The following is a 15,930-nucleotide window of genomic DNA, read 5'->3' on the forward strand; positions in this document are numbered from 1 at the left end:
ATCTCGATTATTATATGCCTAGGCGTAGATCTGTTTTGGTTGTAGGTAGCTGGCGTTCTGTATGCTTCTTTTATCTGGATATCATTTCTTTTTGCTATACGTGGGAAATTTTGCTTTAATATCTCTGTGAATATTTTTTGTATTTCATTTTTGGATGTTCCTGCTTCCTCACTCACATTCTTTATTCTTAGGTTATGTATCTTTTTATCATCTTCCAGTTTTAGAATTGCTTCTTTCTGGTTCCTTGTTATTTTTAAGAGGCTTTTTCTTTCACGTTCATAAGCCCTAAATCTCTCTTCAAGTTTCAGAAGGTTGTCTTTAGTTTCTGTCAAGGCATTTTGCCAATATTCAATGGAGTTTTTAGTTTCCTGATATTCTCTTTGGATCTGTTTCATGTATTCTAAGTTATGCTTAAATTCTTCTTCAGATGCTTCTCTTTCTTTTCTGATTTCCTCAGTTCTTCCATCTGTGTTCTCTTGGGCGGGGCTTGTCATTTCTTTAATTAATCTCTTTATATCTTGCCTCACTTGGATCAGGAGTACATCTTTAAATTCCTCTATGAGATCATGTAAGTACTTTTTAATTTCGGCTGATGCTGTGTCGAGTAGAGGATGATTACTGTGTTTGTTCTCTTCAGTGTTTAGTTCTCTTGGGTTTAATTTCTCCTGTTGAACAGCTGGAGATTTTTTTTTATTTTTATCTCTTGTCATGTTTCTGGTTTCTTTCAGACTGTCCTGGAGTTCTCTGGCCCTCTCCGAATTGCTTAGGGCCTTTCAGAAGCGTGCTGGCTTGAGTTTTTGCTGTCCTCCCCAATTTGCTGTTATCTGGGGTAGGCTGGGATGTAGGGGCGGTACAGTCTAGTCTCTAGCCTCTGTGTCAGTTAGTTCATAAATTAGGCTGTACTTTCTGGTTGTCACTGAGTTGTGACTATTTTGTATCTGCTTATTGGGCCCCAAGCAGAGGCTTGGTTTAGCCCCAGTAGCTCCTGCCAGTTCTCTTTGAATCAGAAGCAGCTGAGTAATGGCACAGGATTCTGCCCAGGTCCCAGCCGTTCTCTTCCAAACCTCTCTGCGATAGGAGCAGCAGAAAAGCAGATCTGCCCAAAACCAAGATGGCTCCCACTAAGTTCTCTGTGTGGAGCTGAAGCCAGCAAGTAATCAGGCTCTGCCAGGACTCAAGATGTCTTCCACCAGCCCTCCCTACAGGGGGACCTGGTGATGTCACCAAGCTGCGGTTTCTGCCGCCAGGCTAATATGTCTGCACCAGACTCTGTGTTATTGATTTCCCCGTGGTGGCGGGCCAGCTGTTCTCTGGCCAAACCCAGCCGCCGCGGGGTTTTCTATACTCACCAGAGTCCGGTGCAAGTCCCAGCTCCGGGACCACCACACACCAAGCTGTCCACTTTTCCCCACCTCGCGGCTCAGCGCTGACTGGTCAGATTTCTGTGCACCGTTTAGATTTGAAACGCCAGAGCTTTGTACATCTGCTCTGGTGCAGCGGTGCAGAACTGGCTGCTACTTGGAGTCTCGATCTGGGTCTCAGTTTCCCGCAGTCCCCAAAAGCAACTCAGCTTTTCGTGCTGGGTCCATGAGTCTGTTTGTTGATTTAAGGGCGCGGGATTTGCAGCCTCCGGTCTCAGCATGACTTTAAATCCTCCAGCTGTACTGTCTTGGTTAATAAGAATCGCTATCGATTTGTCTGGTCCTCTCCATGCTGTCTTTTTTTTAGCTTTGAGTTTGAATTCTCTGGAGAGACTCTTCGCTCGATCCCCTAGCTCGCCGCCATATTCAGACCCCTTCAGTGCCATTCATGTCAAAGTATCACTAATACTTTCTGCGCCGCTAACGTTGGGGCCACCAGGCCGCACTGCCGCTCGCCGCAGGCTCACGCCCGCCTACCTGGCCCAGGCCCCAGGCCCCATCCCCCGCCCCGCAGCAGCCTAGGCCGAGGAAAGAGGGGCGCTGCGGTCTCCAGATGGCATCTCTACCAGCAAAATGGCGACTCCACACACAAGACCAGCAACAGCTGCGAGGGCGAGGCTGGGGGATGGGCGAGACTGAGCGGGATGTGGAGGTGCAAGGATCCGGGCGTCCAGGGCGCGGCCCCTAATTTGCTTATTTTCAGCCAGGGAACATATTTTGTATACCTCCAGTTCTCTTACTGAGATTTGCATTATAGCCCAGTAGACAGTCGGTTTTGGTGAATGTACTATATGTACTTGAAAAAAAGCCTATTTGTAGTTGTTGGGTAAAAATGTTCCAAAAATATCAATTTGTTAAATTAACTGCGACCACTGTCTCTACTGCTAGCTCCTGCTCTATTGATAAATCTTAGAAGTCCAGGTCTCTGTTGTGTCCATATTTGGGCTTGGAATGTCACCTGGTGACCTGCACCTGGAAATGATCCTTTCCTAGGGGACTAGCTGAACACCTCTCACTCATACTGCTGCCCCGCCCCTCAAAATGTCCTACAAGCCAGCAGGGAGGCCGTTACCACAGGACCCTAACCTGACCCAACTCTGCCATCAGAGGCTGCTGCTGGTGAGGAATGGAATTGTCACAGGTCTGAGGTTGAATGAGAAACATAATTCTGTGTGTGTGCATGAGTGTGCATGCATGTGAGAATGTAGGATGGCAGTTGTCTGGAATTCCTTGGAGAAGACTGTGTGTTTTTAATGCTCAGATTTGCAGGTAGGTTACATTTTAAAAACTGTGTCCTCTATCAGCAGATTCAGTCTTGGCGGTCGCATGCCCCGCCAGTCTCTGAGTTGAAACTGCACCTGTGTGGGGACCTTGACCCCTGCTGTGCTGTCCTGCCATGGTGTGAGTGCAGCCGTCTGTGGGTCATTGACTTACAGTTCTGGGGACAGCTTTAAGGGGACTGGTGTTGTTATTCTTCCTTTGAGTGTGTGGTAGAATTCAGCTGCGAAGCCTCCTGGTCCTAGGCTTTTCTTGGTTGAGAGGTTTTTGATGACTTCTCCAATCTCCTTATTTGTTTTTGGCTTGTGTAGCTGCCTCTCCGTTCTTGACTGAGTGTTGGAAAGTTCTGTTTATAGAAACGTACCTGTTTCAGGTTGTTCCATCTGTTGGTGTATCATGGTTCACAATAGCCTCTTATGATTGCTAGTTCAGAAATCATTGCTGGTAGTAGGAGAAAGGGGCGTGGATGGGTCAGTGCTTTGAGGCTTCAAAAACAAAGAGAAAGCAGGTAAAGATGGGTCTGAATAGCTGGAGAAGAATGTGGGGTGATGCATACTGGTGGGAGACCTCCGAGATCCAGAAGTCTGGTCTTCATTCCCAGGACATGACCAGGAATGTCCTTGTCTTCTTCACAAACCTGAACTGGGCATTGTGGCACACATCTGTCATCCCAGCACTTGGGAGGCTGAGGCAGGAAGGTCGTTGTGAGTTGGAGGCCAGCCTGGACTACAAAGTGAGCTGAAGGCCAGCCAGAACTGCATAGCAAGACACTGTCTCAAAAAGACCAAAAAAAGTCTTCACAGACCTATTGAGAGACTTGAGTGGGTACTGTGGTTGCACCTTGGCCAGGTGAGGGTACAGTACCTCACATAAAATCTAGGTAGTCACATTTCTGCTGTGATAATAACTGTGATGATGACAACACTAGTAATACTACCAGGGCTTGTAAGTAAGATTTTTCCTGTGAAGAGCCCCATGCTGAATGCTATTCATAAACACACACGTAAGCTCACGTGACTTTACCTAGCACCTCGAGGGTCGTGCAGGTGAGTGCCCCACAGCAGTGTCTCGTGGCCCACCTGGCCCCTCCCCTGACTGCACTGGCTCTTTCTCCAGTGTGCAGTAAGGATTATTGTATGTGCAAATGAAATTAGCTTGCAGCATCTCTGCCCGCTTTCTTCCTGCTCTTGGAATTTGATCTGTGGGTCTCTACATGGATGTGGATCCCTCAGGGTGGAATGAGGGGCACTGTCTATGCACGCTGACGGGTTCCCAGCGAGGGTCTGGGAGGGCCGTCTCCCGGGGCCCAGATACTGGTGCTTGCATTTTCTTCTGAGTCACAGAATTCTTGCCGGATCCCAAGGAAAAGGAGCAAAGCTGCACCTTGGCAGAGCTGATGAGGACAGTGGTGCTCCAGCTGTCTCCATTTCACATGGGCCGATCCAGTTTATTTTGGAGGGAGCTCACCGTTGAATTTCTTGGTGAGTCTAACCCAGACCTCTTTCTGGCAGTGAGAAAAGTGGAGGAAATGGATTTTTTTAGTTCCCCTCGATTGCTTTAGAAAAATTTCCTGGCTTTCTTGTTCAGAGAAATACATTTGCTTTTTCCTTTATTAGTCTCGGCCTCCCACTCCCACTTCCAGCGCTCTGTGGCTCCTGTGTTAGAGGCCAGCATCCACAGCTCTCCCAGGTCTCCTGAAGGCCCCCCCTTGCTATTTGGGGTGGTTTCCTTGGAGCTGTGCAATTCCTAAGTGCCAGAGGTCCCAGGAATTGCCTTTGGGGCAGCCCTAAGTCCTGGAGCAGATCTAGTCTTCAAATATTTCACCCCAAACTTGGCTGTGTGTGTGTGTGTGTGTGTGTGTGTGTGTGTAAGAGATAGCCTACTGGATGTAGCAGTACACGTCTGAAATCCTGGCACTTGAGAGGCTAAAACACAACTCTGAATTCCACCTGGAGAATTTAGTGAGACTCTGTCTTTAAAAAATAAAAAGGGCTTGGGATGTAGCTCAGTGCAAAGGCCTTGGTTTCTACCTTCAGTCCTAGAAATTTTAAAAACAGATGCAGCTTTATTCTGCTTTCTACCTCCATTCTCTAATTGTGTTCATGTGGAGGATTTTCAGAGTACAGGGCACCTACCTACCCACCACGCAGAGCCTTCAAAGATGCTGTGCATCTTTTCCATCTCTCCCGAGCCTAAGCGGCTCTCTGCCTGACGAGTCTTTGTCTCAGTGTCCATGATGCTGTCTGAGATCCAAAACACCCTCATTTTTCTCCCTTTGGGGATGGAACAGCTAACAGTGCTCCTGGTACTGTGACAGTGACACTGTCCCATGGGGCAGAGCCTCCACTGTGTTGGCTTCTGTTTCTAGCAAACTAAAAGTTCCTGCAGGTGGATTTCTCAAAGTGCTGCTCTGTCTGGTTCAGTGTGTTGTACATGTCACATTCAGAAGAGGCAAGGCTGGTGCAGACAGGAGTAAATGCAGACTGGTGAGATTTCATGAGGTTGGTGCTGACAAGGGAGTGGGCCGCTCTGCAGGGCTCCGAGCGCCATGGGACATACAGGCTGTGTGAGCCTCGGCTGCTGATCCTGCAGCGCAAGTTGGGGTGTGTTGAACTTCCCAGATACAAGGGAGCTGAGAGCTTATCCGTCCTCTTTCTGGGCTGAAGCCTGATCAAGTTAGAGCCACAAGGGTGTCATCCTGGAGGGGACCTCCTCGTGTCAGAAACCTACCTGGGGTCACAGGCACTTTGTTATCCTTCCTTGTGGTATTTAAAGAAAACACCTGGGCCAGAAGGACCATTCTGTGCCAGTGCAGTTCTATGAGTCTCATGATTTGTTTTCTTAGAAATAAAGGAAAACGGACCCCAAGAAAAGGAAAGTGAAAGCCCCACTTACCAGCTTGTAGATTCTCGACCAGTATTTCCCCAGTGGAGATATGCAATGGGTGCCAGGAGCTGGCGTTTGACAGGAAGGTCTAGGACGGGGAATCGGGAGGGAAGGACCTGGAGGAAGGGGGGGTTCCTGGACCTGCACCTGGCCAGCAGCGTGTATATGTGTGTGTGAGAGTGCATATGTGTGTGTATGAGTGTGCATACGTGTGTGCGCGTGGGGACTCACTTGTACTCTGCAGGGCTCCCGTCCAGCCACTTCCACTCATTTTCCTGCTCCAGGTCGGTGAGGCCGATCCAGTGACTGTCTCTCCCTACTACCTGCTTTTTTATCCATTGCTGAAAAATAAAGCGGCATGGGGGTGTGAACTGTCAATGGGAACGGCTGCCCGAAGGAATTCTTTAAAAAACATTTGGGCTCAGGTACGCAGAGAAAGGGTGTCTGTCCGAATGTGCACACCACTCTAGCTGTCCTCTTTATTGCGCCTGTTTTGTTAGGCAGCATCTGGGGGTGCTAATGTTTCTTCTCTCACAAGTGATACTGAAGCGATCCCTTCTCTCCAAATCACCAGGACAACTCGCCAGGCCCCTGGGCTGGGTTTCCCTCCCCCACCCATGGCTGCTGTGGTCCAGCAACAGAGGAGCAGTCAGCTGGGCTTGAGCCCAAGCCTGCATATATGGAAGCCCAGGAGTCTGACCACTGCCCTGTGGGTGCTTATTCCCGGCCAGGTGTCTATGGGAAAATGAATTTCAGGCAGTGTTTGCTGGAGACGCTAAAGAGAGAGCAAAGAGTTTTGGTATTGTTGCTGATTGGACTTCAGTCTCAGTTCTGCGTTTATTTTTCCTGTGAATCAATCTCTTATACTTTGCTGGGCCTTGGTGTTTCTTATCTGTAAAATGGGGACATGGCCTATGCTGTCAGGCTTAAGGAAGACAAGGCCTCGAGCACAGCAAGGGCTGCGTAAGGGATCACTGTCACTGTCACAGGCGGGCCCTGCCTCATCAGCCTTCTTTGCTCCCCTCATGCCTCTCTCTGAGGCCGTGTGTCTTGTCCCATCCCTGCTCTGGCTTTCACCTCCACCACAGGTACCTGCAGTTTGACTCTCCTGACAGCCACTGAGAGGAGCCAGGCTGGACTGCCGGGCAGGGCAGTGTATGCTTCTTGGCCCTGGATAAAGCCCGCCACTCCACACTGCAGGGACCGCTGATTCCCGCTGTCCTGGCTCGCTCTGCCTAAGTTACACTCTCCCTGACCACGTGTGCACAAACGTACCTGTTCCTCCCTCGTGTGGATGAAAACGAGGTGTGCAGACTTGTCTTCACAGAACAGTTTGGCATCCTCGAAAGTTTCTTTCTCCACCGAAAAATAGTAGCATTTGTCTGTGAAGTTCTTCCAGTGGGGTGGGCAGCCTAGGCATGCAAAGATTTAAAGCACTGGCTTGAAAAACGCAGGAAGCACGCGTTCGTTTTCTCAGCTAGGTCTGAGAGGGTAAAGCTACAACCCTGTGTCGTTTGTATGCCAGGAGCAGCCTGTGTCCCTGCGTCCCCATGCAGGGGCCAGGCTGATGTTTACAGATGCCACCACAGTGCCGGGGAGAACCCTATAATCTGGAGGAGCCCGTGACTGTGCCGTCATTCCTCTGCCCGGGGATTCATCTTCACAGGGACAGAACAACCAACAACAGAAAGCAGGGCAGGCACGGATGGTCATCGTCAGGCCGGGAGCACCTGGCATCTTGAACACTTGGCTGTGAGGACCAGAACCAAACCCGGGCTCACAGGAGGATGGGGAGCAAACAGGGTGGGTCACAGGCCAGGCAGTTCACCTGTTATTTCGCTAAAGGGACCAGAAGGCAGCACGACGTGAACACACTCTGCCCCCCACCCTGGGCCCTGGAAAAGGGGCTCAGACTTACCATTGTCCTCTGGTACTGGGGTTGGTACATTCAGCAGAGCCAGAGGGGCCGCTGCTCCTGATGGCCCTGGGGGACCAGGGGGGCCCTTGGGTCCTGGCATGCCTGTTACCCCTGGCAAGCCTGGTGGTCCTCGTGGTCCGGGCACCCCCGGTTCCCCCACGGTGCCTTGTAGTCCTTGGAAGCCAGGAGGGCCCTGGGGGCCAGGGGGTCCCTCCTTGCCAGGTGGCCCCGGAGGGCCTGGGTCTCCACTGGGGCCCTGAGGGCCCGGCTTCCCAGGGGACCCACGGGAGCCTTTGGGGCCCTGGGAGCCTTTGGAGCCTTTGCTGCCACGCTCTCCAGGTGGCCCAGCTGGTCCAACTGGGCCTCTCTCACCGGCGGGGCCCGGAGGCCCAGGCTCCCCCTTTTCTCCTTTCTGTCCTTTGCTGCCGGTTGGACCAGGAGGACCCTGAGATCCTCTGTCACCTTTTGGACCCCTGGGGCCAGGAGGACCTAAACACACATAAAGGAAAGTGACATAAATACAAAGTCTGTTGTAAATGACAGCATGCAAAATATTCTTATATAATTGCCAACTTGTATCTAGCATAGGAATGCTTGTTGATCATACTTCAGGTTATTGGGTTTTTTTTTTTGGTACCAGGGATCGAACTCATGACCTCACGCTTGCCAGGCAGGTACTTATGCTGCTGAGCTAAATCCTGGGCCAGGCTGAATTATTTCCCCCCATGTTCATACATTGAATCTGCACCTCTAGTCCCTAATGTGACTGCATCTGGAGATGCCTTATAATTTAGTTAAAATAAGGTCATTGGGGTGGACCCTAACCCAGAGTGTGTTCCTCTAAGAGGTGATGAGGACACAGACACACACAGAGGAGGACAAATGACACAGACAGAAGCCTACCTGGCTAAGACCTTGACCTCAGACCTCCTGCTGCCAGAATGGGGAGTGCACACACTACAGTTATTAAAGCCTTCCAGTCGGGATACTTCATTACAGCAGCTTGGGCAAATCACTGTGTGTGAGTGAATTTTTCTCTTAATACACCGCCAACCCCAGCATTGAGAGCTAAATAAATGGTGCAGAGCTCTCCAGGGCTCCTCTGACGGGTTCTGTGTTGACACTGGCAATAGAGCGTTGTGGGCAGCAGGAAAGTGGTACAGGTTGAGATCAGGATTCCCTTCTATCGATTTCCTTGTACTCCTCACTGATTTGACAGATATTAATGACCTGTTACGTGACAAATGCCACGGAAGGCATGGGGGATACAGTTGAAGGCGACCAAACATGTAGTGAGGGGTTGAGAGGCCCTGACCTGTTCCCTCCCTGCAGTAAAGCGCTGGCTTTCTCCTGTCACATCCCACTGTGCATTCCTGTCCCCTCTGCCAGTGTCGTCCTTAGGGCTGAGCCTTACCCCCCACTGCCCAGCTTAGTGGGATGGGATGGACCTTGCTGCCCGCTGTAGATGGGGTCCACACTCGTGCTTTCTGGATGGTTTTAGTCTACTACAGCAGAGACAATAGGCAAGAGGAAAAAATTAGGCAGAGCATCTGAAAAAGGTGAGGAAAAAGGGGAGGAAGGCGCATACCCGCCCATCTGCATCGTTCAGAAAGCAGCTCTCTCACACGGGACTGTGATCCTGAACTGGCCAGGTAGGGGGTCGGAGGAGACATCGTTTCCCTATTCTACGCCCAGGGTCTGCATTTGAACTTCACTCAGATGTCACCTGAATTCGTGTATGACACATGGTTCCCATAGCACAGCTGAGCACATAAGGGAGGGATGCTAAGCTCTGTGTTCCAGGTTACTTAGCTACGTAGCTAAGGACAGAGCTACCCCGGAAAATGAGCCTGGGACGATTGCAGTCTAGTAGTAGACTTGGCACATGAATTCAGGTCATGTGATGTTGGAGTGAATACATCTAGGAAGGCAACAGTCTCAAAATATTCTGGTCTCCAGTATCGTAGAATTTGAGACTTCACAGTTCTGTGTGAATAATGAAAGGGGCTCACTCTTGCCTGTTTTTTTTTTTTTTTTTGGGTACCAGGTATTGAACTCAGGATGCTTGCCAGGCAGGCACATGCCACTGAGCTATGTCCTGGGCCCCATGCTTACTCTTTGTGTGGAAGCAGAAATCTTTTAAGATTTTTCACCAGCTTGAACCATGGACCAATCATGGATATGCTGCCCATGGTTCAGAGCCACTGGCAACCAGGCATATGAATTTTGACATCATTGTGAATGTGTTAAAAGTTAGAAGGACAGAGGTGTGGGGCAGAGCAAAGATTAGTAAATCATGCACCCTAAGTTCATCTCTTATCCCACCTCTCAGTGGTCTGAGGGGAAGCAGCCTTTTTTGCCTCCATAAGGCTATCTCCTTCTGTCCACCTTCACCCCACTCATCCTTCTCTGTGTTCCCTTAGCAGAGACCAGGCTTAGGACCCGACTTTCCCTACTCAAGCCCAGCCACAGTGGTGCAGTGGATTCACAAGCAGGACACCGTATGGGCAGTGGGAGTTTGTATGAATGGCCACGCATCAGGCTGGCTTCAGTGGTTGCCTTTAGGGTTGTCTGCTGCATAATGGAGACGCAGGAGAGCCGGGTGCCTGCTCCTTGACCGTGCACCTGACCTCTGTCCTTAGCTCCTGATGGTTCCTCGCTCCCCTCGACTCTCCTGGGCTCCAAGTCCTTCCTTCTGTCTGCTGGTTGGTAAGCCAGGCTTTCTGGAACACTGCGGAGCACCAACAGCCTGGCCTGCCTCCAGTGGGCTCCTCCTCTGGTTGTAATCAACATCCTCCCATCAGAACATCACTACGGCCCTCCCACCCACTTGCTGGCTTCCAGTTCCTCTCCATCCCACTCCACCTTCTGACTTCTCTGTTCTTTAATAGTGTCCAGTCCCTCCTAGACAGCACGGCATCAAAGAGCTTCACCACTAGGTCCCTGTGCTTTCACACCTCCTGGCATTTCTTCTGCCCACCTCCATCAGTGACACTCATGTTGAAGCCCATGTCACCCTTCCAGGTCACTCCAGATGGAAATTCCCCCCCAATTTTTCAGTCTTTGTCCTTCTGAGGACACCTCCTCACCTAGCACCTCACTCTGCCTGGCCCATGAACATTATTCAGAAATATTTACCAGATGTTCATGCACCACTGGTAGAAGACCAAAGCTCTACACGCTAACCTTTTGGGCCCAGGAAAGATCATCTTATCCCTAGAGGTGCTTCACCAGCAGTCTATGGGTCAGGTGGAGCCTGGCTGCCACTAGGAATTGTGGCACCAGGGGTGATCTGTTTCCCAACTCTGTCCACACTTAACTGACTCACTGGGTCTCCTCAATCTGGAATCCAAGTTTCTCCTGTAAACCTGAGGAGGCTCATTAAATGGCCTGGGTCACTTAGGAAAGATGGCAAAGGCAGGCTTTTTGCTGCCAGCTGTATCTCTAAGCTATTGCCACAGCTGTGCTGTGAAATAGTGACTAGTGATTAACGTGGGGAGGTGGCCTGTGTGTTTGTAATGGACACAGCATTAAGGAAGGCTGTAGTGGAAAATACTGACAGTCAAAACAAAACAAACAAACAAAAAAGAAAATAGCTTTTTTTCTGTGTTTAACCTCAAGAAATCCAAATAATGAAAGGTCTGTTGGGAAACTGAGTTATTCTCTTTCAAAGTTTTTTCAATAATGAGTTTCTCAAGCATTTGCACCGGCAGTCGGTGCTGTAAGTGAAATGGGTTTATCTGCAACCATGAAAGAAACAGCTCCGTTGGGGGCGGGGTGGGAGGGGTCTCCCTCCCCTGAGTCCAGGAGTTGTGTTTCTCCTGGATCACCTTCTTCTGGTTTCTGAGACATAGGTCACTCACTCTCTTCTGCCCTGACTCCGAGACCTCTCTTACAAGCAGTGACAGCTTTTCACTACTCATTTTGTTCACGGTAGGGTACTTTTTGGGTTTCAACTCTTCCCCTCTAAACTGCCAATGGTTGTGAATGTCCCTGCCCATTCCTTGTGGCAGTTGTGACTTATTTGCAGGGTGGCATCAAACAGGGATCCCAAAGCCAGCACAAAACACCAGCAGATACTAATTTCCAGAGCCTGCAATGGAAGGGAGTAGATACAGGGAGAAGATGCAGGATTTTATCTTTAGTAAAAATCTAAAATCATATTTGCGATGGATTTTCCAGTTGGGTTGGTATGGAAATGGATTTTTTTCACATGAAGCATTACAAGTATCCGTTCCAAGTGGGATAAACGCCGGTCCCAGTAGGATAAAGGTTAATATTTGCGGTGGTGGATAAACGGGCATGCTTACAGTTACCATGATGTCTTCATTCACAGCCTGAGAAAACCTGCAGGAAGTGAGTCCTCCACCCTCAGCAGGTTTGCTACAAGAAAACGGATTCTATTCTCTACTTTTTACGTGGCTAAGAATTTGCCATTGCTTTTTAAAACTGTATTTTTTTTTTTTAATCATTGAGAACAAGAGCTAAAAGCAATGTAAAGGTCAGCACTGGGTCCTCAGACTAAGTAGACCATTAATGCCGGAGGACTGCTTCCTCCAGGGCCTGAGGTGCTGGCCTCACCAGTATCCGGATGATCTTAGGGCGTTAGGTCTAACTGGAATCTTTTATTGAAACAAAAGTAAAATAAAATAGAAGCCTTCCTCGTGTCTTAGGCCCCTCTGAATGAAATGACGGGATATTTACGAGCTTGTACGGTAAGGACTTGAATTCAGAGTGGGGAAAAACAGTACCACATGTGCCAGCACACGTGATGGCCCTGGCGGGAGCACACTGACTGACACTATGACTAATGTCCAGGCCTAGTGGGTGGCTTCCTGGCTTGTGAATCTGAGCTGCTCAGATACCCACGTGGCTGGTAAAACAGCCACAAGCTCCAGAAATGCTCAAAAACAACATCAGGCCTCTGGAGCAGCCCTGTGTTTGCCAACAAAACCACCATGTGGTCCCCAGACTCCAGAACTTCAGGAGCCTTGAAAACCTCAATCCTCAAGCAGTTCAAATGCGACACAAGACTTAAAACACTGCCTTGTCTGCTTTGGTGATCAAACTTCAGGCCTTAAAAAGTACACAGCCCCTTGTGCTACCCTGGGACAAGTTTCAAATGTGTTTTCCAACAGAAAGTAGAAAAACTGCTTTAATTATTACTGTTGTCCACAATCTTGGCAACTTGATGTTAAGAACCTCTCTAGTGGTATGGTCAGAAGAAGAGAGACAAAGTAGAAAAAGATCACTGGTATCACCAAATGCAGTTTTCTTACGACTGCATGGATGTAGACCGGAGGAGACCAGCCTTGGCAGCACAGAATCTGATTCGTCTCCAGGGCGGGACACCAGAAGGCAGCAGGAAGGGCTGTTGGAGCTGAGCCCACCTAAACCCCATCTGAACAGTTTTATTCCTTGTGTACAGAGGAAGCTGGTCCTGCTGGTCTCAGTGCAACTCCTGGAAGGTGCAACCAGCAATCCGAGCAGGGATTGATGTGGCACGGGGAAATGTGTGCAAGAGAAGAGTGTCCCTCAGAAACTGAGCGCTGGGTCATTTCCAAGAGACTGCGTTCTAACAGACATCGCCTCCCTCTCTACACCCTCGTCTGGACCATCCATCTTGGAGTTCGCACTAAGCTCTCCATCTCCAGCTTTCCTCGCTCCCCCAGCCAATCCATAGCAGGACACCAACCCCACTCCCTGTCCAGTTTCTGTCCACACCACCTCCAGCCTCTCCAGGGCACGCACGCCTCTCATTTGACCCCTTGGATCTGGAGACGCTGGGTACTAAGTTCCAGTGTGCTGGACACCAAACAAGCAGGGGTAGGGTGGCATGGGTATGGAGCCCTGAGGCGTCTTGTCTCTGTAAGGTCTTGACCAGGTAGACCCGTCAGGACTCCTGCAGCAGAGCCTGCCCATGTGGCTGTGCTGCCAGGGGAGGACAGGGCTGCCCCAGACTGCGCCTCCAATCTCTGCTTCCCCCACCCCACGGTTGCTGTCCTGTCCATGGCACCCACAGCTGGTCTGGCTCTGACTGGTTCCTGCCTCCACCCTTGCATCTTGAGTCTGCATTGCCCCAGAATCTAGAAGGAATAATATATAGTAAAACCATGGTTTGTGAGAGTAATTCCTGCTGCTTATAATCCAAAGCACTTGTATGTCAAAGCAGCGAGAGGGGGAGAAAACCGTTGGTGATCATGTGACATCTGTTTGTATTGGAAGACATCAGTAGTTTATCAATGTCAAATTTCTTTCTTTCTTTTGGTTCTTTTTGAGGCAAGGTTTCACTATATGGTTCAAGCTTGAATTCACTTTGTAGCCAAGGCTAGCCTTGAACTCTCAGTGATCCTCCTGCTTCAGCATCCCAAGTGCTGGGATTACAGGTGTGTGCCACCACGCCCAATTCAATGTCAAATTTCTTGGAAACGTTTGCTCATCTTGTGGAATTCTCAGACTAAGTTCAGTAACATCTTGGTTCATGAACAGTTCTATTTGCAAACAGTTGGGTTCAGAAACAAAAGCAGCACAATTTTGCTTCCATTTTGCAAACTTTGCATTGAATGACAAATATGACCATGGCCATCTTCCCCACACAAGCACAAACCTTCCCCCAAATCACAAAACAATCAGGTTCTTAAACTGAGGTCCCACTGTACTTGAAATCCAAAGTTTGACTATAAATCAGACAGTGTTCCCACAAACCACTTAAGAGTAAAATCCCAATTTCTTATCCCTCTAGGTTCCTTCTAGGGTGGCAGGAAACAAGAAAGGGGGGCAGTAAGCTGGCTGTGGTGCACATACTTGTAAATCCCACCACCTGGGAGGCTGAGGTCGGAGGATCACTGACTTTAAGGCCAGCCTGGACTATATAACAAGTACCTGCCTCGAAAAACAACAAAGAAGAGGAGGTCGGTAAGGAGAGAAAGAGAAGCAAGCAGGACAGACACTGTGGGTGACTGTCCTTGGTGTCAGTGGCATGGACCTTTACTAGATAGGCCTGGCTTGAATCCTGTGTAGCTACATTTGTGCCAACTCAAGGAAGTTTCTGGAATTTCTCCAAGTCTTACTCTAAGTACCATTTCAGAGCTGTTGGCAGAATTCACTGGCATGGATTGTGAAAAGCCTTCTGTACACTAACACTCAGTGTTAGCTGATAAAAATAAAATAAGGACCAAATGTAAACACCCTAGGTCTCTTCTTCAACTGCAGACTTACCATACAGTAGCCAACCAGCCACACTGTCTATAAACTAAATGTTAGAAGCTTCCTGCTAATAGTTAATTCAATCATCAAGCTATAAAATTCATAGCTAGGAAACATTCATAGACCCTGGCAGGATTGTTTAAGGCACTACAGTTCTAGGAAACATGTAGAATCTCTTATTTTACAAGGATGAATGTCGGCTACAGCCTTATTCTCTGAATTTAGGGTGAGGAAGAAAAGGGAAAAAAAAAAGCAAAGCCCTGAAGAACTTTGTTGTCATTTGAAGGTGCACTCCCTACTCAGAGCTGGACTCCCACCTCTGATTCCCCTGGCTGGAAACTGCTCAGGAAGCCATCTCCTGAGCGTGCTGAGCTGAGAATGTTCCTCTCGAAATCCTCTCACCCCTGGAGCAGACCGTCTAGGGCTGCAGAAGAGAGGAAGACTGCATCCCCCCCGCACTGACCATCACATCTCAGTAATACAAGAAGCCACATGTATGCTTCTAGCCGACTGAAACCCTGTCCCGCAAGGCCTTCCTTTTCACGGCCTCTCAGGCTGGCTCTCCCTTGACATTTGTCCGTGTGTCGGCCTCTTGGATCACCTCGAATACGAATCTGTCATTTATCAGGATGTACAGTTTTGTGTCACTGAAGGATTGGATCATCAAGTCAACCATGCCCTCATGTTGGTCACAGACAAAACTACTGAACAGGGCCCTGCCTCCAGGCTCACCCAAGCCCAGGAACTACCACATTTTCTTTCTCTATTTTCTTGGTACTAGGGATTGAACCCAGGGCCTTGCTATGTTATAAGCAAGTGCTCCACCACTGAGCTACATCCCCACCCTTTTAATTCTATTTGAGACAGGGCCCAAGTTGCCCAGCCTGGCTTTGAATTTGCAGTCCTCCTGCCTCAGCTCTCCAGATAGCTGCATCCATCAACTAGTACTCTCTGTACCCTGTCATTCAACCAATGTGGCAGACATAGCGTAGGGTGCCCCCCAGTGATGCATTCCCTTGTGTTATCCCTTCCCATTGTGTGTGGAACCTCGTTGTGACTTGCTTCTGACCAACAGGATACGGCAAAGGTGATGGGAAGTCATCCCTTTCACTAGGGTCCACTTTTAAGGCTCCACCTAGCAAACTGGAATGCAGGAGATGCCTCTGGCAGGCTCTGAAGAAGCTGCACTTATCAACAGGTGACCACATGGCCGCAGAGCTG

At 49.4% G+C, this 15,930-nt stretch overlaps 1 protein-coding gene and 1 long non-coding RNA gene across 3 annotated transcripts in view; one reads left to right on the forward strand and one right to left on the reverse strand.

Moving 5' to 3' along the window:
• Colec12 (collectin subfamily member 12) overlaps window positions 1–15,930 on the reverse strand; it is a 158,991-nt gene that overhangs the window by 7,338 nt on the left and 135,723 nt on the right. For both annotated transcript variants that reach the window (XM_063231880.1, XM_063231879.1), the window contains exons 6-8: window positions 7,504–7,992; window positions 6,861–6,997; window positions 5,817–5,926 (exon numbers count right to left, since the gene is read on the reverse strand). In XM_063231880.1, coding sequence (XP_063087950.1) covers window positions 5,817–5,926; window positions 6,861–6,997; window positions 7,504–7,992 — 736 coding nt within the window. The remainder of the gene's footprint in view (window positions 1–5,816; window positions 5,927–6,860; window positions 6,998–7,503; window positions 7,993–15,930) is intronic.
• Window positions 1–15,930, forward strand: part of LOC134471817 (uncharacterized) — a 32,879-nt gene that overhangs the window by 5,503 nt on the left and 11,446 nt on the right. The gene's annotated exons all lie outside the window — the stretch shown is intronic.

The sequence above is a fragment of the Cavia porcellus genome, unplaced genomic scaffold (assembly GCF_034190915.1).
Source record: "Cavia porcellus strain 051 isolate PalLab524CR breed Dunkin Hartley unplaced genomic scaffold, mCavPor4.1 scaffold_20, whole genome shotgun sequence".
NCBI lineage: Eukaryota > Metazoa > Chordata > Mammalia > Rodentia > Caviidae > Cavia > Cavia porcellus.